Here is a 25877-nt window from a genome sequence, read left to right as displayed (position 1 = left end):
GGGCACTCGGGGCCAGCTCCAGTATGCGCCATTGCCAGTGGATTTCGGAGATTTTACCGCAGTGCATGGAGTGGAACAGATTCCAGCAGGAGATCCGAGACGCCGAGAGGAAAAATCAGGCAGCTCGAGGCAACTTATGCAGCCAGACTACCAAAGCGATACCCCACGTTTCTCCAATGCAATGACGAGCAAAACACTCGACCCGCTTTTCGATGGGTTTTCTGGAGTCACAAGAATGCATGTGCTGGCAATCCCGGAGATAGCCCCGAGTGTGGCGGGGCGGGATCCCGACTTGCACTAGGTCCGAGAGGGTCCCGGTGGATGCAGTGAAGTCACTTCGGAGTCCAAATTGAGGGCTCTCAGCACTTCGTTCTTCTGTTGCTGGGGTTAAATACCAAAATTCAGCATGGCACAGACGCAGGAGACATCGTCGCCACAATCAGAAAATCACCATGTCGTTAGAGGGAAAGATTGCTATTGTTACTGGGGGAGCTAGAGGCATCGGAGCAGGGATTGTTCGTAGCTTAAGCAAGCAAGGCGCAAAGGTAAGTACCCAGGCCTCTTCTTTGCCTGTATCTCCTTGATTTGGTGCTTACCGACATAGGTCGCTTTCAACTATGTTTCACCCTCGTCTAAAACCGCCGCCGACAGCCTCGTTGAGGAACTCCGCGGCAATAACAAAGAGTCCGTTGCAATCCAAGCAAATGTGACAGACGTATCCGCGCCAGACACGATTATTAAGGCCACATTGGCTGCATTCCAGGCGGACCATATCGACATCCTGGTCAATAACGCCGGAGCAGGCGACAACAGACCGCTTGAAGAAGTGACGCTAGAAATCTACTCACACCTTATGGATGTGAATGTCAAGGCAGTTGTCTTCATGACACAGGCCGTGCTTCCATTTATCAGCCGCGGTGGACGTATTGTCAACTTGTCGTCCATCTCAGCAAGGGGCGGATATCCCACACAATCAGTCTACGCAGCGAGCAAAGCTGCTGTCGAGGGATTAACAAGGGTCTGGGCGACCGAACTCGGGCATAAGTATGGCGTGACAGTCAACGCTGTGAACCCGGGCCCTGTTGACACTGATATGTATCAGGCCGCTGGCCCGGTGCACTTGGCTCGAATGGAGGCGGAGAACAAGAAGGTACCTGCAGGACAGCGATGTGGTACTGTAGATGACATTGGTGATATTGTCACATTCCTCTCCGAAGAGCGGTCTCGATGGGTTACTGGGGATGTTATCTGTGCCAACGGTGGCATATTATATACCTAGGACTAGACTAGACGTTGGGTTTAATGATATTAGACTACTACATTCAATCGCGATAACCCTCATACCACTCCGTTTAGTCCCTTGACTCCTAAATTTACAACAGCCAACCGTTGTGGACGAGAGCTGCGGTACCATCTGTCAAGTAACAATAAGTCTGCATGGCTCAAGTCCATTTCCTCGGGGCTCGCCCGGTACCACCCCGAGCCGTGTGGACTGTACAAGCAGCTCGGTGATAGCTCCGCCCAATAACCTCACTTTCATTATGTCTCCCCAGCTTCCCAAGGTCCCGCCTCGTTTTTTTGTTTTCGTTTTTGACTCCGAGGTTTGAAAATACTACGCCTTTGTTATTTCTCAAGCTTCATGCTTCAGCAATTGCTGCAGTGCGACCTTCAACAATCCCACGGTCTGTTTAACCTTCACCAAATCCCAAATTATCAACAGGGGCTCGATCTGACAAATGCAGAGTGGAACAAGTGCTTCATCAATTATTCATGCTTGCTCACTTGTTTTCGGCCTCCCCTTGACTTTATTCGCCGTCTCCTCCCACCGTCGAACGTTATTCCTTCTACCGTCGGCCTAACATGGAAAAACCAGAAGCGGTCGTTTCAAAACAATCGAATTCCGACCCGTCCGTACAGAAGAATGTGAAGAAATCTAACAAGCCCACCCGTAGTCGAATCGCTTGCGACTGGTGTCACTCCAATCATGCGCGATGCGATCGAGTATTCCCGTGCTCAAGATGCCTTAGCAAAGGCACCCTGTGTGAGTTTACCCGGCTGCGTCGCAAACGAGGGCGCCACGCAAAGATCGATTTCCTGGAGACAAACACCGGGCCCAATGTCGATGCTTCGTCTCCAGGCGAGCAATCGACAGCTTCGTCTCCGATTTCCAGCGTGCAGACACCGAAGGCTCAGCAAGGTCTATACTCAGCACATGGTTTAACCGTGATCAGTCCAGGTGTTGAGGAACTGTCGTCGTTCGAGAGTATTCCGTGGCTTCTCCAGGGATCTGATGAAAAGGAAAAGGAAATTGAGGGCTTAATGTTGGGACAGGATTCACATTCCAATAATTTTCCGATAACAACTGGCTTGGGTGACAGCTCGTTCGCGTTCACGCCCTCAACCGTTGGAGATTTTACTGAGAATGAATCTTCTACGCTCCCTGAATTAACTTCTGGAGCTACTTCTACATCCCAAGATGTTATACTGTCTCTGAGGTACCCCGTTTTACAACCCTTGATGCCGTTCATCAAGACGGAGCTCTCACCAGACCTGGCGTGCGGTCTTCTCGACCTCTACTTCGCCAGTGCTTTCCCAACGCGCATACATCCCCTTTGCAAGCATATACATTGCTTCTTACTTAGAAAAGCCTCTTTTCTGAGTGAAAGGAATCCCCGTCTTACTAGTCCAGCTCTATTGGCCAGTATGCTATGGGTGGCTGCTTCGGACGATCACGCACTCTCCCTGCCTATAACAGCTCATTATCGAAAGAAGCTCTGCCAGATCCTTAGTTCACTCACTGTTAAACTATTGAAACCTTATACGACTATTAATAATGCATCTTTATCTACGGGTGAGCTAAACTTCGGGACCATGCCCTACCCTCCCACGCCCGGCGATGGTACACAGAGCTTTGGACGCCCTGCTGTTTCCCTGGACGATGTGATTACGCATATGCATATTGCCTCCATTACTTCGGCAAGTGAACAGGGCGTACCCAGCCTGAGATGGTCGGTATTTGGCACCTTGCAATGAAATTTCTCAAACTGATGGAAAGCTCTAGGTGGTATGCAGCGTTCACACTCGCACGGGAACAGAAATTGAACAGGGAGATAGAGACGACATCGAATTCAGATGGTCATGACTTGTGCTTCTCGTACATGAGTACATCTTTTGACTCTTCGGTCTCAACCCGGAAGCCCCTGGGCTGCCTGTGCTTTCGAAATTGCGGCTCCGTAATCCAAATCACGGAAGAACAGCGCGAAGAGCGTCGCAGGGTTTGGTGGTTACTATACATAATGGATCGTCATTTGGCATTATGTCACAGTCGACCTCTGATGCTTCTAGATTCCGAAAGCAAAGATCTTCTTCTCCCCCTCGACGAAGAGGTTTGGCAGGCCGGAGAAATACACAGCAACAGCGCCAACTTTGCTGGCCCACATTGCACGATATCGGGATCCAAGAATATGCGACGCATATTTCCTGACTTTACATGTCGTGATACATCTGTATTCGGGTTTTTCCTGCCTCTGATGACTATTATGGGTCAAATAATTGATCTCACTCATTTAAAGAACCATCCTATGCTTGGACCAGAAGCCCTCAGACAGGATGGATGGGAGGCTCAGCTCCATGAAGTACTCCGCCAGCTCGATCTATACGAAGCCAGTCTCACTGCCTTTATCACAAGCGCCCTTGACCTCAAAGCATCGTCAGTATCGGCAACGACCCCCAACACGACAAAGCGGTCGGAACCCCAGGCATATTTCTGGGTCGTACAAACAGTTACCTCCTACGCATCATACTACGTTGACGTATTGCATATCCTCCAGGATGGTAAGTGGGATCCAGTCTCACTCATGCAGGACAAAAGCTTCTGGGATTCCTCGCCAAACTTTGCGTCCGCGATACCACATGCGCTTAAAGCAGCCGACTCGGTCACGCAAATCCTGAAATTCGACCCCGACGTCAGCTTCATGCCAAACTTCTTCGGGATCCAGCTCCTTCAAGGCGGTTTCTACTTCCTCCTTATTCTTGAACGACTGCAGGATAAAGCGGGGGAGCCGTTCTTGAGTGCCTGCGAGGTTATGATTCGGGCCACCGAGTCCTACATTGTTACGCTGGATACTGGGTTTCAGAGACACTTCTGCCAAATCATGCGGAGCAGTTTGGCACAGGCTCGAGGGCGCCCCGCCAGCCATTACGAAATTCAACAGCGACGAAGGGCCATCTTGGCTCTATACCAGTGGACTGGGGCAGGCACCGGGTTGGCCGTCTAATTCTAGGAGAGTCCTACCATGGGATTTCACAAGAACAATTGTCAAGGACAGGCATATTTCATAGCTCATTGAAAAAATCTGAGTATCCATTTGAAAGGTTCAGCACTCCAGAGACTGAGAGAAAGATCCTGAACTGGACACCGTGACAACTGACGATGAGGCGGGGTGGCGGCTGTCCATACTTCGGCCACTCGCCGAGTGCTGGTCCACTTCTCGGAGAAAGGGCCGTGATTGGAGGACTCAACTCCTCGTCGACGAGCAACTCGCCAGCTTCCAATCTAATTTTCGAAGATCGGCTTTTTGGTCAACTCTGCGAGATACTCAAGGGAAATTGCAAAGACTCGTGCCTCGAGACTGGATAAAAGCTTTGATTTGTGCGAAATCTGTCTGAGAAACCGAAAATACTCCGTGTGGTTGAAGGGGCAAGGTTGACGGCAACGGTAGAGCAATGATGAAGAGGGAGTACCAACGTCCTCCAGATTTTCAACCTCGATTCCCCCAACTTCACATAACTTGATGGTATTTCTCCATCATGGAATCAGCATCTCGGTCACGGCATATTCTTCGCAAGACGTTTGCCTGCGATGAATGTAAGCGGCGCAAGATCCGCTGCTCCGGCGATGAAAACTGCATGAATTGCATGCGGGACGCAAAGTCATGCCGATACTCATCACCGTCACATCAGCTGTCAAAACTGCAGAGGTATTTTGCTTGCTTGCCAATTTGTTTGTGTGCTTTGTAAGAGGCGTACAACGCGCTAACACATTTCCATCCAGGCGGGTTCAGGAGAGTGAACGTTTGGTGCATGACATGGAGAAGGCTTGGGCAGCCTATCTACCATCCGTTGACCTCCAAGAGGCACTTCGAACAGTTCGTCTGCATGACGACTCGACCCCGGTGGTGCCGAAGAAGATCAAGCACCACCATGATTTGACGCATTCCACTGAGCAGCCACCGACCAGCGTGGCCGAGCACAGCAATGCAGAAGACTACGAGTTCGACGAATCACAAGATTTCGATAACTCAACAGATGGCATGGGCTTCTTGACAATAGATCCCCATAAAGCTGGTTATACGGGACCACAGTCGGGAGTGGCGGCGTTGAAATTCTTGCAGTCGCTTCCTCTCTATATCCCTCTAAGCAGCTTTATCCCAGCTTCGTCTCTGGACGACGATGATATCTCCGATTTTGCTCTGCCCAGAAATCAATCAGAAGTCACCCGCTATCTTGATGATTATTTTACGTTCTATCACCCTGCATATCCAATCTTACATGAAGGAACGTTTCGTGCACGGGTATCGGGTGAGTCTCAGATGGTTCTATCCGCAGTAAACGGGCTCTAATGGTCATTAGGTGCGTTGGCTAAGCCTCACGATGGCTCATGGCCGTTATTGTACAACATTGTCCTTGCGATAGGCGCGTTTGCTGGTGACTCGAATGGGACAAAGATGGACATTGTGTTTTTCAAAGAAGCGCGAAAATACCTGTCCATGGATGTTTTGGAGAAAGGCTCCCTTAGCTACGTCCAGGGGATTGTTCTAATGGCCAATTATTTGCAGAAGCGGAACAAGCCTAATGCTGCCTTTATCTTAGTCGGTATTGGCTTCAGTATGGCTCTTGCGATTGGCCTGCATCGGGAGTTCGGGATGCCCAGCACTTCACCATTCACCATGGAAGTTCGACGACGGGTATGGTGGACGCTCTTCATTTTCGTCTCGGGTGTTCAGTTGATTCTAGGCCGTCCAGCCGTCTCGCTCGTCGGTGTCAATGTTCGTCTTCCAGCCAATGTAGACGATCACGATCTCGCCGTGGATATGGAAGAGTTCCCGGAGAGTCAGACAGGGCCAACAGTTACCTCTTGTCTCATCGCGCAAGTTAAGCTAGCCAAGATTGCCAACGCAATTCAAGTCGAGCTCTTAACCCACCATCTCCCCACTTCGGGCAAAGCTCAGGATCTGGAGAACCGCATTTCCTCATGGCACAATGAGCTTCCTCCTCACTTCAACACGGACATCTACCTCGAGCCGCGATTCGATATCCCAAGACGGGTGGTACTCTGGAGGTCATACCACCTACGGATTGTCATAAACCGGCCGTTCCTATTTCAGAACATCACGTCTAAATCTGAACTCGACACATCCATTGGCCCGATTGCTTCCTGTCTGGACGCTGCGGACATGTGCGTTACGTCAATATGCGGGTTCCTCGAGTCGACGGACAACCGACAACGAGGGCTCACCTGGTACGCGACGTGCTGGCTTCTAACAGCAAGCTTCGTCCAGGCAACCTGCTACGTATATGGGCCGACGCATCCTCTGGCGGCTTCCTGGAGGTGTCATATACAACGAGCGGTGGACTGTTTAGGGAGTCTAGGTTCATCCCATGACATGGCTCTCCGCGCGAGGGTTGTCCTCCAAAAGGTTCTGGGTAAGTTTTATCCAGTCCTATACTATATGAATAACTCTGATAGCTAACACTTTGTTTGTATACAGAGCATGGTCATGAAAGAACAACCCCCGGCAGTTTCGATCCATTCTCGTTGACGCAAATGACCGGGCCCCTTCGCCCGCCCTGGTCACCATCTGCTTGGGGTGAGAATCCAACTATGTATAACCCGTTTGGCCAGAATCTGGGGGGGAATTTCCGATACGCGCAGGGGTCACTGGGAGCGGAGTTCTTGGATGCTGCTGGTGGATTGATGATTCAGAATCTATTTGGCAGCTCAGAGGGGCCGCAGAACACTTCTTGGACGCCGGGCTAATGCGCTCAAAAAAGCATATTTAACGGACACCAAAATGTATAAATAGGGTTAATGTCTTCCCTTCAAATATACGTATAATTAGTTAATGGTATACACGTGATACGAAATCTGGGTCTTTGTTCACGAGAACTTGGCCACGTGCAATGAATAAGCCTATTAAAAGGAAAAAGGAACAAATATCTGCCTGGCTTCCATTTTTTTTTACGATCAGGTTCATCACATTGTTCCTCTGGCAGTACTACAATTCCGAATACCGACCCGAATAGAGTCCGCTAAGCGCCTCTTGGCGCTATCGAAACTATCTCCGACTGTTGGTGCCAACTAATCTTCCTTCCTTAGAACAACCAAACTCTCCCGAGCCGAGCACCAAAAGATCGAGGAAGATGGTCGATCTAAACGTTTCTTGGGGCACGTAAGTCTACTCAGTTATTCTATCTACCTCCCTCAGCTTGGAGAGAACCGCTAGTATTAACCGCATACAGCATCAAGAGCCTCGCGTTCATCTTCGCCCCGATTGTCCTCCCGCGAATCCTCAGCTTTGTCCGCTATATTAAAGTCGCTCTAACGCAGCGGCCGAATCCTCGACCTCTCACGCCGGCTGCTTCTAGGGCTCTCAACCTCCTCTTTTTCGCGATCCTCGTCTCCCTCTTCCTTACCTACCCTTCGAGCCCGTTCGCCCCGAGCCCGAGTATTTTCTCTCTGACACGCTCCCGCATTAATACGCCGGTAGACGCAGTGTTTTCGAGGCTGGCACGTCTGCGAGATGGTGGTGTCCTTACGGAAGCGGACAAGCTGCTCAGGTCGAAGCTTGTATCGAAGGAGGCGCGGAAGATCTATTTACGATTCGGCGAGAAAGCAGTGACGCAGTGCCAATTCTGCAAGCTCGATAACCCAAATACCTACGCGCTGTTCTATTACCCGCTCAACTCGATGATCCTGCACCTAGTCCACATGGCCGTGGTAGGGATCGCAACCTCCGCCTCGTTCGCCGGGAGAGACGCATCTAGGTGGCGCACCAAGTTTACAATTGCAGGATTGCTCCTGGCCGTTGCTGATCTCTATGTTGTGTTCATGTATGACCCCGTCAAGTCCGGCCCTCAAGCTGTGCGGGATGGGATCGCGGTTCCGCCCGCTGTCTTTCAGAAGATGGCTGTGTTGCGGCCGCTGGCGCTTGCATGCTTTGATGTTGTCCTGGCGGCCTTCATCTACGTGACTGCTACAAATCGGTGGTTCTTTACGCCGCCAAGCCAGGCGGATGAGGTGGATAACATTGTGTCGGCGTCTTTGGCGTCGCTCACGGGGACAAGCACGAAGCTGCATGTTGCGAGTGTGACGAAGAATGCGGTGGTTCGAGATAGAGTGCTGAAGGACCGCGATGATTCATATTGGCAGACAGTTGTTGCGAACGGAGAAGGTGTCTCGGGAGCCCCATCGGGAGTATGGGAGGAGGAAGAGGTGGTGCGGGCAATGTCTCGGGCGATGGCGGGACAAGGAGGAGTTGATCTGGCCAAGCTGGGAGTCAGTGCAGCGGAGTACGTGAACGGAGCGACGGCGGGGTTGGAACGGGAGAGCTCATAGACTAGATAGATAGCGCATATGCAATTTTTTGAGCACACATGAGATATCCAGCTAGGGTCAGACGACTGAAGATCGTACATTAGCTTCCGGACCGAGAGCGTCGTCATGGCCTCTAGCGAGGGCTTGTGAAGCGGGACAGGAATGCCATTGGGAGAGCGCGGTGCGGAGGCGGTGTGCCCATATGCTGGTACTTGGGCGGGCCTGTTGGGGCCAGCCAATTTGTATGCGGTCGCAGACCCTCCCGCGGTACCAGCACCGGGCCCTGACCAGGAGCTGTCCCTCATCCTCCAACTGCAACTCTACTGGATTTGTTTTGCTTTCCTTGGATTCGTCGCCGTTTCATCCCCTCTTCTCGATAGCGGTGTGTGTCTGTGCCTCGCACTCCTCAACTTTCTGCGACCGAGGATTCTCGTCCTTGATCTCCTTGCACGTTTCGTCTCGTTCCCACTCGGTCAGGGCTGAAACAGAAAGAAAGAAGGACGGTGGTTTCTCCTCCCCAACACTCCGACCCGCGGAATTCAGACAGCTGTATCTCAAGCAAACGCAACACCAGCACTCGCTCAACACCAGTGCCCATCCCGAACTCTAGCTCTCGTACGGTGGTCTGGAACCACGTATTCGCTCGTTTTCATCGACTCGACTGGCTTCGGTTCGAAAAAAAAAAAAAAAGCCCTGGTTGTTTCGTTGATCCTGCACCCTTGGCCACATCCCCTTGCACGAAGCAACGATTCACCACCCACTCTGAGCTCATCAACTTCGACCTCTCCCTCTCGTTATGGCCGTAGACACGTCCTCGCCGCCGCAGTCGGTCACGGAGCTCAATGCCTGTGTTACGACCTCCTCGCACCGCCCAGTTAAAGACACCACGTTCCGAGAATGGGTGGTTTCAAACCAGATTGGTATGCATGAATATTTCCAAGTTGAAGCTTTTTTTCACCTTTCCTTCTCTTTTTTGGATTTTTTTTTGTGCCTTTCCACCTACTTAGGCTATAATACACTAACAAAGGTTTCTACTCGTCCATTTAGGGATATCCTTGACGTCCCTTTCCATGCTATTGGCCGTCCACCACCTCTACCCTTCTCTTGCGCCGTACACCACACCTTTCTTCCAGCTGTCGTACTACCAGCCATCACAGGGGGTATACATTCAAGGATGGGATGATATTTACTTCGTCGTGAGTTCCGTATTTGCATTCACCGCAATTCGGGCCATTGCGATTGAGTGGGTTTTCCGACCAATGGCGCAGTGGACTGGATTGAAGAAGAAAGCCTCAATCCGGCTCGCTGAGCAGGGCTGGATGTGCTTATACTATGCGTTCTTCTGGACATTCGGAATGGTTTGTCTTTCCTACGCCTGTTCTCGGCGGCCCCGGCTGACTATGGACAGTATATTTGGTCGCAATCGAACTACTGGATGGACTTCAAGGCTATCTGGGCCGACTGGCCTGCGCGGGGTGTTTCTGGCATGATGAAGTGGTATCTCCTAGCGCAGCTTGCGTTCTGGGTGCAGCAGATCTTCGTTCTCAACATCGAGGAGCGGAGGAAGGATCACTACCAGATGTTGACCCACCATTTCATCACCAGCTCCCTCCTCACCTCCGCTTATGTTTACGGCTTCTACAACGTCTCTAATGTGGTTCTGAGTTTGATGGATGTCGTGGATCTGCTTCTGCCGGTATGCTATCATACTTGCTCGTTTTCAGGTTGCAGCTGGGTACTAACTTCATGTAGATTGCCAAAATTCTCAAATATCTAGGTTTCGAGCTAAGCTGCAACATCGCCTTCGGTGTTTTCATGGTTGTGTGGGCTATTTCTCGCCACATCATGTACCCTCTGCTCTGCTGGTCTATCTTCAAGGACGTCCCCGCTGTAATGCAGTGGGGCTGCTACTCTGGCGCAACTGGGGAGATGATCTCTACAGATGGTTATCCTGACCGAGTGATGCACCTTTTCTCGCCATTTTTGGACATCGAGGGTCCCATCTGCATGAACCGCACGATCAAGTGGATCTTCCTAAGCTCCCTGTTATCACTCCAGGCGCTCTCCATTGTTTGGTTCACCATGGTCATCCGTGTTGCAGTGGGCGTTCTCCGCACCGGCAACGCAGAAGACACCCGCAGTGATGACGAAGAGGAGGAGGAAGATACTATACCTAAAGATGCCACGAACGGCAGTGTCGTCTCAGCGGAGGTATCAAGCGCTGAATGGCGCCGATCCAACGGACCATCGTCTGCGCGACCTCGCCGCAGCGATCGCAAGGCACTACTCGGGCGTATCGGATGTGATACGCGTACCTAGCCACCTTGACCCGGTTTCGTACATCTCCGTCTAGATAACGCCATCAAGCTGTGGTATTCCCATATCGCACATCTGATGAACCGAGAATATGACTACATGACGTATATCCGTATCTAACCGTTGTTCTTTTGAAAAAAAAATTATATTGTCTACGTTTGATACCATGCATCTCATCTCAATTGTTTTTTCTTTTTTTTTTCCGGGTTGTTTTTGTTTGCCGTTCCTGCTTTGACCAAATCGGCTCGGCCATGTGTTATCTTTTTGCTATTGATTATATATCCTCTTTTCGTACGCTGCTGTTGATTTAAAGAGGCTAGTTGATTTAAATACCCACTTTGTTGTCAAGGGATGGAATCGTGTACTTACTATACTGATTACTAGTATTGGTATGTTTATGCATGTATACTTACTTGGTGCTGGTATATCAATAACTGAAGCGAGCACCAAACCGTTATGAACATCTCCTTGATGTTATGTTCACCTGGCCTAGCTGGGAATGCATAATAACTTGCGATGCTGGCATATTTCATCGACTTGGGCTGAGACGAGAACCTAAATGATTCGTAGCCGCTACTATGCACTAGCCCATCTAGTTAGCCCTAAGTCCTTGACGTGCTTCCGCCTCAAGCTCTACCTATAGATTTTCGAGTTTAAAACAAATCCAATTTCTATCAAATGGACTTCGATGCGATACATGTAAAACATCAGTCTAAATAATAGATAAAAAGTGTTCAATATTGGGTTATAAACATTAAGTTTCATGGCATTCGTTTCCGCTTCATAAACAGTCATAAAAAGAACATGCAAGAATGAGAAGAACTACTACTTTAAAACAGGGGCATTGAGATCGTCAACCGCGGGAAGATATTCCAGCTCACTGCGCGCCGGAACCCTAATCTCCAATATCTCACGACGCAATTCGTCTTCGTCCCAGAAATACCCTCGCTCGCCGCAGAGTGCGGAATCTCTCATTTTCGCCCTTGCAGCAAGGGCTTCGGTGTCGACTGTTTCTTCGCCAAGAGCGCACTCCTGCTGTGTAAGGATGAAGTTTATGAGGACTTGGCGGATGGTGTCCCAGATTGTGCCGTGGCGTTTCCACTCGAGGTGTTTTGTGATGCGGACCATGCGCGAAACGACCCAGCATCGGGCGCTGGAGTTGTCGTGGTCTTCGTCCGGCATGAACCCTGTAGTTTGCAGGAAAAGCCATAGTATAGATGTTATGCTTGGGTTTTCATGTGGGTTTATGCAGTCGATTGCGTGTTCAAGCCACTGGAGATAGGGATCGAAGGGGGTGGAGGTGGAGTAACTGTGGTAGAGAGCTACAGCGATGAAGAAAAGGCAGGACATGCAGGTGTATTCGTCAATGAAACGGATGTCGCGGATCCCGTGGTCGTAGTCTGGAAGTAGGGTTAGGATAGAATGTAGCTTTGTACCTGGGACGAAGTTTTTGACACGCGATGGTGTATCTGTAGATGCCAGGGCAGAAGGTGAGTTTAGAGCAGTACGTTCGAGTTCATGTAAGTGGCGGAAGAAGCGGAGGAAGTCCTCGCAGGCGCGATATTGGTCGCAGACCATCTCGATGTCACCTTGGGCAGCCGAGTTATGAGCAGTATAAAAGTGTACCTCAGGATCGAGGAAGTCAAAGCCAGTTGGTGGAGTATCTGGTATAGTGCCGGTCCAAGGGAGTGCGGTACCGACTGTGGCCTTTGAAGCGCAGCTAAAATCCACCCTGCAAAAGTAAGCGGACTGCTAGCTAAGGAATAATATAGAATGAGATACCAGTAGAGAACTTTGCCCAGGAATGGACTCGAGTTATGCATTACCTGCATACCCCCTCGGTTCCTGATCATGGAGGCAAGCCCCCTGAAGTGCATACGCTCAATCGACGCATCTTTCGACCATTTCTACGGGAGTCAGCTTTGTAAGACACGGTACAAAGTCAACCTACCTCAATGACAGCCATTGTGGCAACAGCATAGATAGTCCCGTCATTCGCCGTTTTCGAGTCCGTCTGGATGCGCTCGTTCATCAATCGCAGGGCCCGCATTTTGTGGGTAAGACTCTGAACCGACTCTGTTTTCCCATCAACTCCTGCACGATGTTTCGAGGCAATTGCCAGCATCGCCTGAAACGGGAGTTCATCATTGAGAGCCAACTGCTTGAATATCTCCTTCATGGGATTCAAGTTGTTTGCAGCGGAGTCAATGAACTTGTACATCATAGATGGATACGTCACGACGACTATCAGGACTTGTCAGCTAAATCAACAGCACGTCAGGTGAGTCCGATTACAATGTTGGATCAACTCGTGATCAGCACCTTTGATGGGCACCGGATATGAGCTGAAAGGGTCCCGATCTGCGCCATGGTCAGGCACGAGTTGAGGCTGGATATACCGAAGCTTCGGGACAAGCAAAGGACTGGTAGGTTCGCGTTTAACCTTCTCGGTTCTCGGCAATAATTGACGAGGAGGCGTTTTCCCTTCTACTTCAGTGAACTGCTCTTCCGCAGTTGGTGGCGAATTTCTCCTCCTTTTACTAGAGACATCATTCTGCTCATCATGAGTGCTTGCACCTGCTAGTTGCGGACGGGGTTCATTTGACATAGGACGAGTCGTCCAGTCAGCAGCAGGCGCTCGTGTCACCCCTAACCGTGTAATACTATCTATGCGGCGCTGGTGCATATACTGGCGCATAGCATGGCGCCGAACCTGACGGCGAGACTCGTTGTCGGTCACCAGAACAAATTCAAAGTTCTTCGATTGTGGTTGAGACTGCGACTGCCCGCCTGCTTTAGATTGTTCCGAGCCAGCACTCGGCACACCTGTGGCTGCAGCGGGACTCTCCGCCGCTGGTGAGGGTCGAATATCAGGGTCATCGGGCCATTTCCTCAACCTGGCGTCCTTATCCTCCCCGCTCATGGTGGCATTATTGGAGCGCCAATCAACAGTGAAATATAACACAGAACCGCCCTATAAGTGGTGGATGCGCTAAACAAGCACATACGCAATTCTTCTTGGACCGCGTTAGGGTCGCTCTGATGGATGAGTTGTAAGATGTAAGAGTCCAATGCTCGCCATTTGCCCGATTTCCTGATTGGGAGCTACCCCTCACTCTCCACGTGATGCTTCAACGACGTGGTTCTGGCCTGACTCAGCTGGTAAGTTGCACGAGAAATCGAAACCCTGGGCCTTGGACCTTGGGCGTTACAGACAAAGAACTTGGGGCCCGGAGTTGAATTCCGCCTAGTTGAGGCTGCATGACTCGCGCGTTTTTATGCATATAACTCCGGGCTGTGCTCCGCTCCGCGACGATCGCCGGGGGAATCTTGGCCTCGCACTGTCCAATTCGATACATGGACCGTGGGCATCTACTCAGTATATTTTTGCCCTAAAAGATCATATGCGCAGTTTCAGATCCCAATACGTTTTTACACGGTCAGGCTTTTATTTTTCTCCGTAGTCAATATCTTTCGATCCTCCTACATATTCGATATATATATTTGATCGATCCCTGATATGCGTGCTAAACTATATTGCTTCTTTCCCAGACCTCCTTAATCTATTGGCTTCTATAGATTGAGCTGAGTTTTAGCAGAAATGTCCCCAGTAAATAGTCGTATATGTGTATCTCGATCCTGTAAGGTTAACCCTAGTCTGAGAATACGTCGTGGCCTAAAGGCCTTGGGCCCAGCTTTCGGATACCAGTTATCGCTCTACGCAACCTCGTGAAGCGGCTGTGAGGGTTACCTTTCCCAGGGGCGAGAGCAATCATGCTAGGCCTAGGGAACGGGTTTACGAAGTCCTGCGGGTAAGAGCGAGCATACTCTGTGACGATTCGATGTCTTCTCCCACTAAAAAGCCGCTGCTCAACTGCCATTCTCTCGGAGCTTTGCCAATGCTGCGGCAATTCCTTCGGTGACATCTTCATCTTTCTCAGCTTCCTGCCGGGGTATTGTTGACTCATGCGCTTCCGCAAATATATTTTCGTCTTCGGCGTCTCGAGGCGCATCCGTCGCATTCGACATGGTTATATCACCATCGCCCACGCTCGGCCCAGCCCTCCCTAATCCACTCCGCGTAGGAGCGCTGGCACCCTTCGTCTTCTCGACTCTAAAGTCCTCGCGCACAGCATTGCACCATTGCCTGACCTTTTTCTCACCCCATCCGGGAACAGCACTGATTTGCTCTGGCTGCGCGTTGATTGCGTTTTGTAAGCTGCCAAATGTAGATATAAGACTGGCGGCGTCTGATTTGTTAATGCTCCGGGGCGCAGTGACAAATTCCACCAGTGAGTCTTTGTAAGATTGCGCTTGTTGGGTGCGGATTGCCGTTGGTTGGGAGTGTTCGCTTGATTTGAAGAGCTCTAGGTAGTGTGCGGCTTCCGGGGCGGACCAGCAGAGGACCAGAGTGAGGTTATTGATGATTGATGTCTTGGATAGTTCTTTCAGACTTTCTTCATGGTTCGGTATGTCGACGATAATAAGAAGAACTCGCAGTAAGTATTTCCCCGCTAGTAATTTGATTCGGGAATATATGTACTCCGGATGTAGTCGATGGTATTTGAGTGATAGAAAGAGCGCACAGGTGGTAGCTCCGAGAACGTAGTCGGCCGGGATATCGGCATACTCCCAAGGCAAAACCTTGATGTGATTCAAAATCGGATTCCCTTTCTGTCGTGTTGATACAAGAATGCCAGAAGGACCGGGCTTGCTCGCCAGTGCCTGCGGCTTCGGCTGTTGGACTTTGGATTGCGGTGCTCGCTCAGAGGCTGACTGGGTTGTGGAAGCGCCTGAAGCTCGGGGCTGGCCTGCCGCTTCGGCACGAATCACCGATTCAAAGCCAGCATCGTTGTCACCGAATTCCCCAGCCATTGTCGGACCTGTATTCTGTACCTACATGAGATGTTAGTCGAACTGCCCAGCGTTATCTAATCGGCGACACTTCCACATTCACCGCCCGACCCACAGTTTCGCAGATTATCATCTGGGATTTTTCTGCCGCCGATTTTTGCTCCAGAAACACAAAAATAGTCGCACGAAAAAGCTGCGCGGTATGTCTGATAGCAGCGAGATGGGCAGCTCGGAGAAGCCTGTTGTGGCGTCCGAAGTCACAATGGAGACGTCTCCCAGCAAAACCAAGTCTCAAGAAGATGCTGCCTCTCAGCCGCGAAGAGAACTGTTCATCCGGTCGCTTCCCGCCTCAGCGACGACCGAGAGCCTCGCCGAGCACTTTTCGCAGTCCTACGTGATCAAGCATGCCGTTGTTGTTCTCGATCCCAAGACAAAGCAGTCGAAGGGCTATGGTTTCGTGACGTTTGCCGATGTTGAGGATGCGCAAGCTGCGTTAGAGGAATTGAACGGGTCGACGTTTGAAGGGAAGAAGATCAAGGTTGAATATGCGCAACCTCGTCAGCGTGTCGTTGATGAGGCTGCTGGAAAAAGTGCACCGTCTGCTGCTGCGCTGGAGCGCAAGAAGGAGAGGGAACAGCAAAAGGCCGATACCCAGCCACCGAAGCTAATTGTACGGAACCTGCCCTGGAGTATCAACACCCCGGACGATCTCGCGCTGCATTTTAGGAGCTTCGGAAAGGTTAAATATATTACCCTTCCAAAGAAGGGGACCCAATTGGCTGGGTTCGGTTTCGTCGTGCTGAGAGGGAAAAAGAATGCCGAGAAGGCCCTGGAGGCTGTGAACGGCAAGGAAGTTGACGGGAGAACATTGGCTGTGGATTGGGCTGTGGAGAAGGAGGTATGGGAAACCCAGCAGAAGGAAGACGAGCAACAAGAGCCAGAGGTCAAGGAAGAGTCGAGCGACGTGGACATGGATGAAGGAGGCGTTGGCTTGGTCGATGAGGACCTCGACGATGCCATGAATAGCGAAGAGGATGACGATGATGATATCAAGAATGAAGATGAGGAGGACGAGGAAGAGGAAGATAAAGAGGGGGGGAAAGAAGACGAAAGAAACGCCTCTACGATATTCATCCGTAACCTACCATTTACCTGTGACGATGAAACACTCTACGACCACTTCACCGAATTCGGAACCCTTAGGTACGCACGAATCGTTGTAGACCCAGAAACCGAACGCCCTCGCGGTACCGGCTTCGTCTGCTTCTGGAAGCCCGAAAACGCGCAGACCTGTGTGCAGGGCGCACCGAAACAGCAAGACCCTCTGGCTGCGGAGAAGGAGAAAGGAAAGAAGGGATCGATCATCAAGCAGTCTGTTCTTCAAAATGAGAATGCCGACCCCACGGGTAAATACACTCTCGATGGCCGTGTCCTACAGATCAGTCGGGCCGTGAGCAAGTCGCGGGCTACACAGCTGCAGGAGGAGGGCGTTTCGAAACGGCTCGTCCGGGATACTGACAAGCGACGACTGTACCTTCTCAACGAAGGAACGATCTCACCGAGTTCGACTCTTTACCAGCAACTGTCGCCCTCAGAAATCAAGATGCGCGAAGACAGCTTCAAGCAACGGCAGAATTTCATCAGAAAAAACCCCTCCCTTCATTTCAGTTTGACTCGTCTTGCTGTCCGCAACTTGCCCCGCCATGTCACCGCCAAAGATCTCAAGCAATTGGCCAGAGAAGCCATTGTTGGATTCGCCAAAGACGCCAAGGAAGGTATTCGCGAGCCCCTCTCTAGAGAAGAAATGGACCGAGCATCCGAGGAGATGAGAGAGGCCGACCGGATGCGAAAACAGAAGGGTGTTGGGATTGTCCGCCAAGCAAAGATTGTCTTCGAAGGCCGGGATGGAAGCAAGGTTGACGAAGGCAGCGGCGCAGGGAGAAGCAGAGGATACGGATTCATCGAATACTATACTCACCGGCACGCACTTATGGGTCTCCGATGGCTAAATGGACACGCCATCAGCCCGCCGAAGAACGTCTCCGAGGAATTGAAGGATAGAAAGAAGCGAATGATTGTTGAATTTGCCATTGAGAATGCTCAGGTTGTCAAGCGCCGCAGCGAGCTACAAGAGAGGGGGCGCAACTTCAAGAAGGACAAGAAGGATGAAGATGCGCCTCAAAAGGGAGACTCGAAGAACAACCGTGATGCTGGGTCTAAGGGTCAGAAGAGAAAGCGTCCTGAGAGCAACAATGGCAAGAGCAAGGAGGAAGCAGAAGAGGAAAACAAGGTCGCGAAGCGGAATCGCATCATCGCGAAGAAGAGGATGCAACGGAAATCTCGCAAATGAGCGGCCTAGTTTTTGCTTTCTTATGAAGTTGAGCAGGAAAAGTTACATTACATGATATACATATAGACACCTAATCACCGCTTGTACAGAGTCTATCTGGCATGGATTTCAAATAGGTTTCAAGTCATTTTACGTAGATAGATTTCGGCCTCCATAGAAGCACCTAAATTGCAGTAGCCAGAACGCAATAGGGCGAGCAAAGCTAGAGCGAAATAACGCGGCAAGTCACGCACGGGTATACGACAAAAAGAGCATCAAGAACATAGGGAATTACAATGTCCCCCAGTCCTAGTAGTTCTTAGCATCCTTCACCTTCCCCACGATGTTGTATCTCTTGCTGAAGAATGTGAACCATTCCTCTAGCACCTTCTTGTCCTTGTCTTCGAGATCGTACCACTCAGGCCTGCATTCTTCGGGCTTGAGGGATGAGCAGGCCAGGGCGCGAGAGGCGTCTTTACCGGCGAAGACTGCAGGATTTCAGTCAATACATGCCCGTTGCAGTTCATTGATTGATTGAACGAGTTGGAGGTAGTAATAAAGAAGCGGTTGTCCTCACCTTTGTACTGCCCCTCAGGACCATATGCCGAGTTGCGACTCACGTCAAAAATGATTCCCTTAATGGCGACGTAGGTGGGACGACTGGGATCAGTGCCTGCAAACAAAGAAGAAATTTGTCAGTTATAACCTTCTTAATGCAATTCATAATATAATATTGCTTTTCTGCAGGGTATTCGTGAGCTTGTGTTCATGCGGAGAAGCATACCATCACACTTGGCCAGCTCCTCTGTGGTAATCAAGTCGTCCTTGGGAGGATCAAGTTCGACAGGCACCTTAGGCGCGAAGCGGCCAGAGTCTGTTCCAGTCATTGCGACGGCTGATGGGTATTTGGATATGGAGCTAGGTCAAATGAGGTTCAGGGCAGAATTGGAAAAGGAAGGGAATTGTATAATATTAATGGGTTCCTGAGAAAATTGCAGGGCGCGGGGCAGGTGGGGGAGGGGAAGTGAACGACTTCAGGCGGTTCGGCGTCGGGGGCCGAAGGAATGGAGAAACCGGGAATTGCCTTGTTGTGAATTCTGTGTCCTCTGTTCAATTAGAGCTGCGGCTGTTGTCAATTAACTAGTCAACTATCGCATTCAGAGATTTGTAATAGGTCTATTGAGGAATTCTCTGTGGATTCACAGGGGATTGCGTGATGAATGATGAGGACCAAACTGGGCCTCGAACATTCTGTCAACCTCGGCCCTAGACGGCCTGCCTGCCAGGATGCCTTGACAGCAGTGCAAGAGAGTTATAAGAGCAAGCAACCCTAGATAAACCTGATATTCTACTACTGCAGTGCGCCTGTGGAGGGCATTCTGGAGGCCGAAAGACGAATCAAGAGACTGACGTCAATGACCAGCGCCAGGCCGTGCGGAGGCGGCTATACACGGCGTGCCACAGTATCTAGTATTTGAATCGCTGCTCGTCTGGCTGATGGCAGCAAATGTCCCTACCTCTCACAAAAATATGTCTTCCAGTCAAACACAGCAATCGGACGCTCGACAACGCCGACGCCCTCAGCTCACGAATCGAAGAGCGAGCGACAGCTTCGAGCCGGATAGCAAGCCCAGCCAACGAGCAACTTCAGTCGAGTCTACGAGCTCAGAGACGAAGCTCTCACATTATCTCCATTACCATGACAATGATTGCTTCTTTGCTCCGGACTGGCTGGACCGTCGGGCTGTAGAGGACCGAGAGCACGACACTCAGTCCTAGGGCCCGGCTTGTGTGGCTGCTATACCATTACCGGACCCGATAGACGAGTAGGGAGCCGGAGTTGGAGGATAGCGAACTCGAGACAAGGCAACTGTCAGATGGAGGCATGGCGGAACGGTGACTATCGCATTTCCCAGTGTCAGGGACTCCGGTCGGCGACAGGATGTAACTGTAAGCAGCAAGAGACGGGATTCCTAGCATGGCGCTACTGCATGGTTAAGTTGTGGGCTTCTTCTCTTGGTCATTTCACGGACCGCGGCATTATTTTTCTAGATAAAGTCAACGTTCCCAGACCGAGCCTGTGGATATTTACTTAGTTTGTTATCTCAGTCCTGCGCACGCCTCGCACAGTACCATAGGTAGGGATTGCTTGCGACGGCATCTACTCGGTGGTATCTTAGTCGGCGGGGAGAGTCGACGGCCCAGGGCAGATTCCCACATTCACAATCACACCCCATGGGCCGATCTCCTTGCCTCGCCCGTCATCTGCCACTGCAAGCCCTCTCTGATTCGCATTCATTTTTGCCTCCATGCTCTGGCGTCGCTCTTGGGCCTTTTGGCTCTCTCCCAATCGTCCGGAGTGCATAATGCGTTTGCCTCCTCGCGATCTCCTATGGACGTGAGATACGATGCCGGGCTGCGATTCTACCTCGGCGCAACGGAGGCCCCGATTCTATCTAGTCGACAGTGGGGGCACTGGAGCAAACGATGGAGTCGCGCACTGATTAGGACCTCCTTCCCATCCCTTGATTTGCCCAGTCGACCTGGGGATTCCGGCTGCTAACCTGCTTTGTTTGATTCCTGCGCTGTGCCCGCGGTGGTCGTGAGGTCGCCTGCCTTTTTTTCTCTCCCCGCTGCCGTTCTATTTAATTGCTTGGCTTCGCTTTTTTTTGCTTCTGTTTTTGTTCGTTTTTTTTTTTTTCTTTTCCACTGCCCCATTTAATTTTCGTCATTCGAATTTTTATTCCGACAAGCTGGTTCGTTAGTTTTCCGCACTCACTGACTTCGAGCAATGTCGAAGTCCAGTGCAGTCCCCGAAGGCGCACCCCCAGGCCCTCTGGCCCATGGAGGATCCTCGCCCTCGGTCAATCGCCTCGATTTATCGATCAGCGGTTTGGCAAAGCGGACCGGACACCGGAGTGAATCTACCGAAAAAGATCCCGTTATCAATAATCGCGAGGAATCCATTGAAGAGGGGCTGAAGCCGAGTTATGATCATACGCACCGAAAACTCAAACCCAGACATGTCCAGCTTATTGGCATTGGCGGCGTAATTGGCACGGCATTGTACGTTCAAATTGGTCAAAGTTTGGCACAAGGAGGTCCTGGGAGTCTCTTCATTGCATTCACAATATGGTAAGCCCTGCCCCACCTGCTTGTTCTTTTGCATCGCATCTTGTGCCCTACTGGACCTAGGAGGCTAGTAGGGTTTGTGCAGGTTTACTTGCGCCATCAGAAATAAAACGGATATGAAACATGCCAATCTCTCTGGAAAAATGTCAATTGCCACTGAAGGCTGTGGTCCTGCAATGGGCTAGAACCAATTGGTTGTCTGCTTTGCGCTTTCCCTTCTTTCGTTGGCTTGCTGCTATGCTTAAACCTGCAGTATCTTATACATCTCTTTGCTTTAGGTGCGCTGTTATATTATGTATAACCGTTTGTACGAAACCCCAGTCCCATTATAGGCCCCCATCACCGCCAGCAACATCATATCCAAAGCGACTTGTGCGGATCTATTCTTCCAATGCGCCATTGCCCAATTGCAGCTGTGCCAGCAATTTTGTCCAGACAATGCTTTTCTGTTGTAGGTTACTAAACAATGCTTTCTAGGTCTGGCCGAGATGGTCACATACTTGCCGCTTTCTTCGCCCTTTATTACCTTTGCTGGACGCTATGTCGATGATGCTTTTGGAGTCGCCGCTGGCTACAATTTTTTCATCTTCGAAGCCGCGATGGTGCCGTTTGAAGTTACTGGTAACTAATCGACAATCGAGCATTGGCCCAATATCAAGCTAATATATACAGCAATCAACCTGGTCATCAACTACTGGACCAGTGCAATCCCATTACCAGCGCTGATTGTTGTCGTACTTGTTCTCTTTGTGTACGCTTCCCAGAGCAGAAAATTCCCTTTTCTGATCTAACTTCTGTTAGGTTCCTAAATGTTTTTGCTGTGCGGTGGTACGGAGAGTCCGAGTTTTGGCTCGCTCTTAGTAAAGTTCTACTCAGCATAGGTCTAATCCTGTTCACGTTCATTACCATGGTGGGCGGCAACCCGATCAAGGACCGCTTCGGGTTTCGGTTTTGGAACGAACCCGGCGCGTTTGCAGAATATTACAAAGAAGGCAGCTTGGGAAGATGGCTGGGATTCCTCGCGTGCTTGATCCAAGCCAGCTTCACCATTGCAGGACCCGACTATATCTCGATGGCTGCTGGTGAATCTATCAATCCCCGAGGAAATCTACCGAAGGCATACAATGGAATGTTTTACCGCCTCACTACATTTTTCATCCTGGGAGCGCTCTGCGTCGGCATCCTTGTCCCGTACAATGACAAGACAATGTCTGATGCCTTTGATAACGGTGCACCTGGAGCGGCGGCGTCCCCCTATGTGATTGCAATGGACCGTCTCGGTATCCCTGTACTACCACACATTGTCAATGCTATGATTCTTTTGGCCGTGTTTAGTGCAGGGAACAGCTACGTTTATTGCGCCAGCAGAACGCTATTTGGTCTTGCTCTTGACGGGAAGGCGCCGCGCATTTTTGCTAGGTGCACAAAAGCCGGGGTCCCTGTATACTGTGTGGGCGCTGTTCTTCTGATTGCCCTGATCTCGTTTCTCCAAGTCTCTAACAGCGCGTCGGTAGTGCTAGATTGGATTGTCAGTCTGGTAAGCTTCCCAATTTTTGAACACTCCGGGTTCATCCTCTAACTTGACAGGTTACTGCGTCGCAACTCATCAACTTTTCTGTCATCACCTTCACGTACACCCGCTTCCGCAAGGCTCTCATTGCGCAAGGCATTCCCCGCGAATCCCTTCCATATAAGAGCTGGGGGCAACCATACGTTGCGTATATCGCGTTAGTATCAACAACAGTTATGGCATTTGTTGGAGGTTATGAGGTTTTCTTGCCCGGGAAGTGGAACGTGCCGACATTTCTCTTCTCGTACACGATGATTGGCGTTTTCCCTGTGCTCTACTTTGGATTCAAGTTTCTCCGCCGAACGTCGATTAAGAAGATTGAAGAAATCGATATCATTACGGGTTTGGAGGAAATTGAGGAATATACCAGGAATTACATCCCTGAGCCGGCGAGGTATGTCCCCACTGTTGAAATGTTTTCTATCACGCAGCCTTTTAACAACTTGCAGTAACCCCATCTCGAGATTCGGCGACTGGTTGTTCAGTTAGTGTACTACGTTCTACTTGATACTAGTATAGTACTGCATAACGACCACACTACAAAATTAGAACCCCGTCTGTAGGTAATTACGATAAACGAATGAAAAATCTACATATAGAAGAAGTTCGTACACATGTCTATAAAAACACGTAATGCTTGCTATTAAATCACTGTTATCGTAAACCATCGTACACACACAACACAACTTCACCACCCAAATCTTTGGTTTCTCTTGTCTATATCCTGTTCAGCAGCTTCTGCTCTTGCCTATGCTCCCCAGTCTAAGAATCCTACTCCTCCCTTTACTGCGCTTGCCCCTGACTCTCGCCCTGCCCCTCACCAGCTTGCGCCTTCAGCCTTGCCATCCTCTCCTTATTCCTCTTCCCCAAAACCCTCAGTGTATTTTTTCTCTCAATCTCCGTCATCTGGGCCCAGTTCGAGATGCGCGCCAGCGTGCCGTCCGTATTAACAACTAGCGGACCGAGATGGTCTAGTTTCACCCCATCCCCATTTACATCGAGCTGGGGGACGTCATCTGAGGCGCTTGACGAGTCAGGGAGGGCGAGGACCGGCTTGGATTTATCTTCGGGTGAGGATTCAAGTGTGGGGGTTTGCGGATTGGAGTTTGCCTGATTGGACATTGTTGAGTAGGTTTTTGCGAGAGTGGAATAGAGGTTTGTTACGTGGCACTGCGCGAAGAGGGTGGATGCGGGCGATTTGTTTAGCAGTTGGGTAGAGAGAGCGGTGGGTGTTGGTGCTGATGCCGACGCCGATGCCGATGCGGAAGTTCGGAGACCTAGCAGGAGGTGGAGGAGGGTTGTTGCGCGGGACATGCGCATGTCTTGTTTTCTTTTTTTCCCTTGGTTACGTGGTGGGTTGAGCTGCGATCGAGTGGTAGGTTAGAAGCGGCAGTGGTGGTGGTTAAGGTCGACAGTGGGTGGTTATGGAATTTTCTCCGCAGTGTCGGCTGGGGAGCTTGGACGGGTTCTAGAACTGGGCGGAATAGCTTCACTGTAAACTTCACTGGGAATTGCTTCGACGCTCTTAAATACTTGCAGTTGGATTCTAGATTTGGTTCTATAATTACATTAAATAATTGTCTATAATTAGCCTAGGTGTCCTGCTGCTGTTCGCCAGTCGGTTGGTAGTAAAGGTAATCTAGGAAATCTAACGGAACCACCAATTGACCTAATAATATCAGCAACAAAGTCGAATGGGGCTATCAAGGCACTTACCGAAGCCGTGACACTCTCCCCCATTCCCTTAATACTATGCCACCACCCCCTAGGAATGAATAACCCATCACCAGCCTCCAGCTCCGCTTCGAACCCTTCATACGCCCGCTCCATTTTCTTGCTTTCCGCATCATCCCAAACGGCCTGCTCGAGTAAAGCTCTTTCGCGGCCTTGCATCATCTCTTCGCCCCGGAATGCTGCCGCCTCCCGGCTCCCGCTCCGGCCGAGTTGTCCCCGGACATGAGAGAAAACGACCTGTCCATCCCGCGGAGCTAGCAATCGCACAATCTTCCGCCCAGCAAGCTGGACAAATAGATTGGGGTTCGGGTCTCGATGTAGAGGTGTATAGGTCGGCGGGTGTCCAATCCACACATTCGTATCGTACAAATCACCCTTACCGGCTTTCGCCACAATAGAAGGAGTCGGGAAATCGTCGCGGAGGACCTTAGGTAGATCAAGCAGTTGGCACTGCGCTAGGTAAAGGCGCGACGGGGACTCGGACTGCGATTCGGCTTCGCGAATCCACTGGAGGAACAGGCTGAGCGGCGCGTGGAATTTGCGGAAGCTGAGATTTGAGTCGTCTTCTAGGTCATTGCACTGCGGAGTTTGAAATTGTGCCTGTGTGAGCTCGAGTGGAACTAGAGCGTCTGCGCCATGGGCTGAGAGGTATTTGGTATTCAGCTGCGAGGTGTTCGGCTTGGTCGGCGAGTGGTGGAACCAACGCTCGTACGCGGGGATATCGCGAAAGGATTGACGGGGAAGAATCACGGGCTTTTCAGGGAGGAAAAATCCCTCGCGAAATGTATCTATGTTGTCACCTTCGAGAACGGCGAGGGATTTGTATTGGGGCCGTGCGAAAGAACTGTCGCGCCTAGAATAAGCGAAACGAGGGAAGATTTCGGAGAGCCATTGGGATTGGACCCGTGGGTTATTGCACATGAACCATTTCTGGGATTTCATTAGACAATTGGCGTCAATTGTGTCCACGAGATGGGTTGTGAAAGAGTTAAAATGGGTTTGTCTGAATCGACGGCAAGGCTTTGGTCCTGGGCACGTGCGATCAGACCACCCAAAACCCACCTAGCCTAACTCGAAGGCTTACGGTGAAAGATTACGGGGTTTTGTGGGTTCCTGGTCTTGCTTCTAAGCAGTATTGCAGCGCTTGTTGACTTGGTGATGGTGTTTGACAGTGGTAATCCTGCATCGCCTTTGAATTTATACCGTTTTCAGTCCCGGCGGATGTCAACTTGTCAAGCGGCATTTAGCCCAATTACCATGTCTTAATTTCCATTAGCTCTTGGTTTTATAGTCTTGGAGGTCCTGGGGTTGCGGTGGATCTGGGGACGGAACCCCGCGCGCCCGTC

The 25877-nt window shown here is 50.7% G+C and overlaps 12 protein-coding genes across 12 annotated transcripts; 7 read left to right on the top strand and 5 right to left on the bottom strand.

Moving 5' to 3' along the window:
- Positions 1-452: 452 nt before the first annotated feature.
- Positions 453-1279, top strand: APUU_70508A (SDR family NAD(P)-dependent oxidoreductase; the record flags this gene model as incomplete). The annotated part of the gene is made up of 2 exons (XM_041695388.1): positions 453-545; positions 605-1279. The coding sequence occupies 2 exons, from the start codon at positions 453-455 to the stop codon at positions 1277-1279; spliced, it is 768 nt and encodes a 255-aa protein (XP_041561124.1).
- Positions 1280-1984: 705 nt separating this feature from the next.
- On the top strand, positions 1985-4277 carry APUU_70507A (fungal specific transcription factor domain-containing protein; the record flags this gene model as incomplete). The annotated part of the gene is made up of 3 exons (XM_041695387.1): positions 1985-2041; positions 2086-3008; positions 3062-4277. The coding sequence occupies 3 exons, from the start codon at positions 1985-1987 to the stop codon at positions 4275-4277; spliced, it is 2196 nt and encodes a 731-aa protein (XP_041561123.1).
- Positions 4278-4809: 532 nt separating this feature from the next.
- Positions 4810-7039, top strand: APUU_70506A (putative C6 transcription factor; the record flags this gene model as incomplete). Its single annotated transcript, XM_041695386.1, has 4 exons — positions 4810-4979; positions 5054-5580; positions 5632-6705; positions 6771-7039. 4 exons carry the CDS (start codon positions 4810-4812, stop codon positions 7037-7039), a joined length of 2040 nt encoding a protein of 679 aa, XP_041561122.1.
- Positions 7040-7422: 383 nt separating this feature from the next.
- Positions 7423-8617, top strand: APUU_70505A (uncharacterized protein; the record flags this gene model as incomplete). Its single annotated transcript, XM_041695385.1, has 2 exons — positions 7423-7451; positions 7522-8617. 2 exons carry the CDS (start codon positions 7423-7425, stop codon positions 8615-8617), a joined length of 1125 nt encoding a protein of 374 aa, XP_041561121.1.
- A 775-nt stretch (positions 8618-9392) lies between these two features.
- LAG1 (putative longevity-assurance protein (LAC1)) lies at positions 9393-10915 on the top strand (the record flags this gene model as incomplete). The annotated part of the gene is made up of 4 exons (XM_041695384.1): positions 9393-9516; positions 9644-9954; positions 10005-10292; positions 10349-10915. The coding sequence occupies 4 exons, from the start codon at positions 9393-9395 to the stop codon at positions 10913-10915; spliced, it is 1290 nt and encodes a 429-aa protein (XP_041561120.1).
- Positions 10916-11737: 822 nt separating this feature from the next.
- APUU_70503S (uncharacterized protein) lies at positions 11738-13835 on the bottom strand (the record flags this gene model as incomplete). Its single annotated transcript, XM_041695383.1, has 4 exons — positions 11738-12644; positions 12695-12819; positions 12864-13156; positions 13208-13835. 4 exons carry the CDS (start codon positions 13833-13835, stop codon positions 11738-11740), a joined length of 1953 nt encoding a protein of 650 aa, XP_041561119.1.
- Positions 13836-14782: 947 nt separating this feature from the next.
- On the bottom strand, positions 14783-15787 carry RAD10 (DNA repair protein RAD10; the record flags this gene model as incomplete). Its single annotated transcript, XM_041695382.1, has 1 exon — positions 14783-15787. One exon carries the CDS (start codon positions 15785-15787, stop codon positions 14783-14785), a length of 1005 nt encoding a protein of 334 aa, XP_041561118.1.
- Positions 15788-15968: 181 nt separating this feature from the next.
- NOP4 (mRNA-binding ribosome biosynthesis protein NOP4) lies at positions 15969-18116 on the top strand (the record flags this gene model as incomplete). The annotated part of the gene is made up of 1 exon (XM_041695381.1): positions 15969-18116. One exon carries the CDS (start codon positions 15969-15971, stop codon positions 18114-18116), a length of 2148 nt encoding a protein of 715 aa, XP_041561117.1.
- Positions 18117-18404: 288 nt separating this feature from the next.
- On the bottom strand, positions 18405-18982 carry APUU_70500S (putative progesterone binding protein; the record flags this gene model as incomplete). The annotated part of the gene is made up of 3 exons (XM_041695380.1): positions 18405-18583; positions 18673-18768; positions 18880-18982. The coding sequence occupies 3 exons, from the start codon at positions 18980-18982 to the stop codon at positions 18405-18407; spliced, it is 378 nt and encodes a 125-aa protein (XP_041561116.1).
- Positions 18983-20886: 1904 nt separating this feature from the next.
- APUU_70499A (putative general amino acid permease (Agp2)) lies at positions 20887-23286 on the top strand (the record flags this gene model as incomplete). The annotated part of the gene is made up of 7 exons (XM_041695378.1): positions 20887-21230; positions 21506-21534; positions 21705-21848; positions 21900-21978; positions 22029-22764; positions 22815-23191; positions 23247-23286. 7 exons carry the CDS (start codon positions 20887-20889, stop codon positions 23284-23286), a joined length of 1749 nt encoding a protein of 582 aa, XP_041561115.1.
- Positions 23287-23580: 294 nt separating this feature from the next.
- On the bottom strand, positions 23581-24117 carry APUU_70498S (uncharacterized protein; the record flags this gene model as incomplete). Its single annotated transcript, XM_041695377.1, has 1 exon — positions 23581-24117. The coding sequence occupies one exon, from the start codon at positions 24115-24117 to the stop codon at positions 23581-23583; it is 537 nt and encodes a 178-aa protein (XP_041561114.1).
- Positions 24118-24445: 328 nt separating this feature from the next.
- APUU_70497S (putative JmjC domain protein) lies at positions 24446-25473 on the bottom strand (the record flags this gene model as incomplete). The annotated part of the gene is made up of 2 exons (XM_041695376.1): positions 24446-24466; positions 24514-25473. 2 exons carry the CDS (start codon positions 25471-25473, stop codon positions 24446-24448), a joined length of 981 nt encoding a protein of 326 aa, XP_041561113.1.
- Positions 25474-25877: the final 404 nt, after the last annotated feature.

Source organism: Aspergillus puulaauensis, chromosome 7, assembly GCF_016861865.1.
Source record: "Aspergillus puulaauensis MK2 DNA, chromosome 7, nearly complete sequence".
In the NCBI taxonomy this organism is placed as follows: Eukaryota; Fungi; Ascomycota; class Eurotiomycetes; order Eurotiales; family Aspergillaceae; genus Aspergillus; species Aspergillus puulaauensis.
This window is presented reverse-complemented; position numbering and strand designations above follow the sequence as displayed.